Genomic DNA, 2,248 nt, shown 5'->3' with positions numbered 1-2,248 from the left:
GTCAGCCAGCTCGGGGACGGGCGCGATGCTGGGCCGGCGGTTGCCGGAGCCGTTCTCGGCCGGCAGCGCCAGCTTGCTGCTGTTAGCGGGGCGGCACTCCGTGTTCTGCAGGTCCATGGCCACTGTACCTGGACACGGTGGGGAAGGAGGCACAGCAAACATGCTATAAGGAGGTGAAGAGAGCTGAGTCAGCAAAGCATCATGCCCTTGAGCCCCGCGCTCGGGGCCGAGCGTTGTGCCTGTTAAATACAGCCCAGACGAAGCTAAACCATCCATTGGCACAGGGAGCGAAGGAAAAGCACCCACCAGTGACCTCCGCCTGGGCATTGCTGCGTGGAGCATCTCCCCAGGGCACAGCTCCCATGGTGGGTGCAGGCTGCTGGCCCTGGGGACTGTCACCTCCTGTGTCCCACCACTGTGGCCACCTCCATTAGGCTGACTGAACCACTCGCCCACCTACTGCTCATTGCAAAACCTGGCTTTAAGGCAGTTTATCATTCAGAGGTATCTCAGGGATGACAACCATCCAGCCCAACCCTGCTTTGCAGGCTCTGGGGGACACCGGCCAGGTTAAGGAACAAGCTGATGCCACCATGTCTGCCCCTTGCTGGGACACTGCCCTCCCCATGGACACCCCTTTGCCCCCATCATCCTCAAGCTCCCAAGGAGAGGCAGGCAGGCAGCCTCCAACACAGCACAACACTCTCTTCCACCTCCTGCATCCCTCCTGATGAACTCTAAGTCTTCACACAGGACAAGAGAGGCCTCCCCATCCTCTCCTCCTTCCAAAATTCAAACGTATTTATGGAGCTTCAGCGAACACTGGGCTCTGCAGGCACCCGGGCGATTTCTCTCCCTCTCAGAGGTCCCTCTGCGAATGACCCATGTAAGGAGAACACTGGCAAACGCTGTTGAGCAAAGTGCTCTGCGCCTTGCTGGGGATAATCTATGCAAATTGCTGCTCATGAGTACAAACGCATAAATTATTTGCCTGAAATATAATCTGCTGGTGAAGCGCAGCCTCCCCCAAACCCACTCTCCCCAGATACAAGCTGGAAGTAGTGACTCATGGTATTTTTTATGTGAGGAAATGCACCACTCGCTGCAGAGCAAACTGCGCTCCTCGTCAGGCCGTGAATCACGGGCGTGATTTAGGATGTGGCCGCTGGCGTTTATTCTTCCAGCCAGGGCTTGGGGGATTTATGCAAATATTGTTAATAATAATGGACATCAATCTTTAATAATGATATCTGAGCTTGACGACAGCAGCCAGGGAGCAAGAAGCAGGGTGTATTTCACTAGAGAGGTGACTGTGGAAGCCCAAAACTTGTGGAAGGAGCTGGAGTGGAGTGTGCAGGCTCCTGCCCCATCCCAGGGACTCCCACTGCCCCCCTACCCCACTGAGGCCCCACCAACTCACCCATGCTGGCGATGATGCTGTGCACAGGCAGGCGGGATGGACCGTCATAGGTGCCTCTCCCCGCAAAGCCCTTCTTCTTCTGCTTCTCCTCCTGCTTGAAGATGAAGGCAGAGTTCTCCTCCTTGGTGATGTTGATGTAGAAGCAGGTGTCAGACGCTGCCATGATGTGCCGTGGGCCGGGGGTCAGCAGGCTGCTCTTGTTCTCCCCCCTTTGCCGGAGAACGCCGTACCTGTACCAGGAGCACAATGTGGGCATTCATGGCTGAAGAACAGCCCCCTTTGAGGCTTTGTCCCTGCACAAAAGACCTCACAGCATCCTCCAGCCCCAGCCCTGGCCCCCAGAGGTGCAGACTGACAGATATGCCACATCCACCCCGGCTCTCACTTCTTGTGCGCGTGGAAGGCGGCGTAGGTGAAGCTCTTCCCCTCGTACTCCATGAAGAACTTGCTGTCGCCCATCCGGATGTGGTAGACCTCATTGCCCGAGCAGCGCCCGTACATCCGCTGCCACTGCTCCGGGGACTCCTGGCCCTCCCTGCAATGACAGCAGCAGCGGCGTGCGGGGTTGGACCCCCCCCGGTGCTGGGATGAACCCCTCCGTGGTGCCAGGATGGGACCCACTGGTGCTGGCACAGACCCCAGCATGCAAGCCAGCTCCCGACAGCAGGAGTGCTAATAAGCACTGAAGCGTATTTAGCCCAGCAGCAGTGAGATCACAGGGACGTGCCACCACGAGCTGTCGGTGTTTGCAGCTCATTTTCATTTCTGATTTTAAGTGCTTTTTTACTCAGTGAGGGCTCCTGGGGGGTGCAGAGGCAGGGGTTAGAG

General features: G+C 57.4%; 1 protein-coding gene across 1 annotated transcript in view; it reads right to left on the bottom strand.

Annotated features, from left to right (window-relative positions):
- Positions 1-1,955, bottom strand: part of LOC104412033 (potassium channel subfamily T member 1-like) — a gene marked incomplete at its 5' end in the record, with an annotated part of 15,079 nt that extends 13,124 nt beyond the window's left edge. The window contains 3 exons of the mRNA XM_010022626.1: positions 7-128; positions 1,421-1,650; positions 1,806-1,955. Of these exons, the coding sequence (XP_010020928.1) occupies positions 7-128; positions 1,421-1,650; positions 1,806-1,955 (502 nt within the window). The remainder of the gene's footprint in view (positions 1-6; positions 129-1,420; positions 1,651-1,805) is intronic.
- Positions 1,956-2,248: the final 293 nt, after the last annotated feature.

Source organism: Nestor notabilis, unplaced genomic scaffold (assembly GCF_000696875.1).
Source record: "Nestor notabilis isolate BGI_N333 unplaced genomic scaffold, ASM69687v1 scaffold4349, whole genome shotgun sequence".
In the NCBI taxonomy this organism is placed as follows: domain Eukaryota; kingdom Metazoa; phylum Chordata; class Aves; order Psittaciformes; family Psittacidae; genus Nestor; species Nestor notabilis.
The sequence above is the reverse complement of the archived record's forward strand: the minus strand, read 5'-3'. Positions and strand labels throughout refer to the sequence as shown.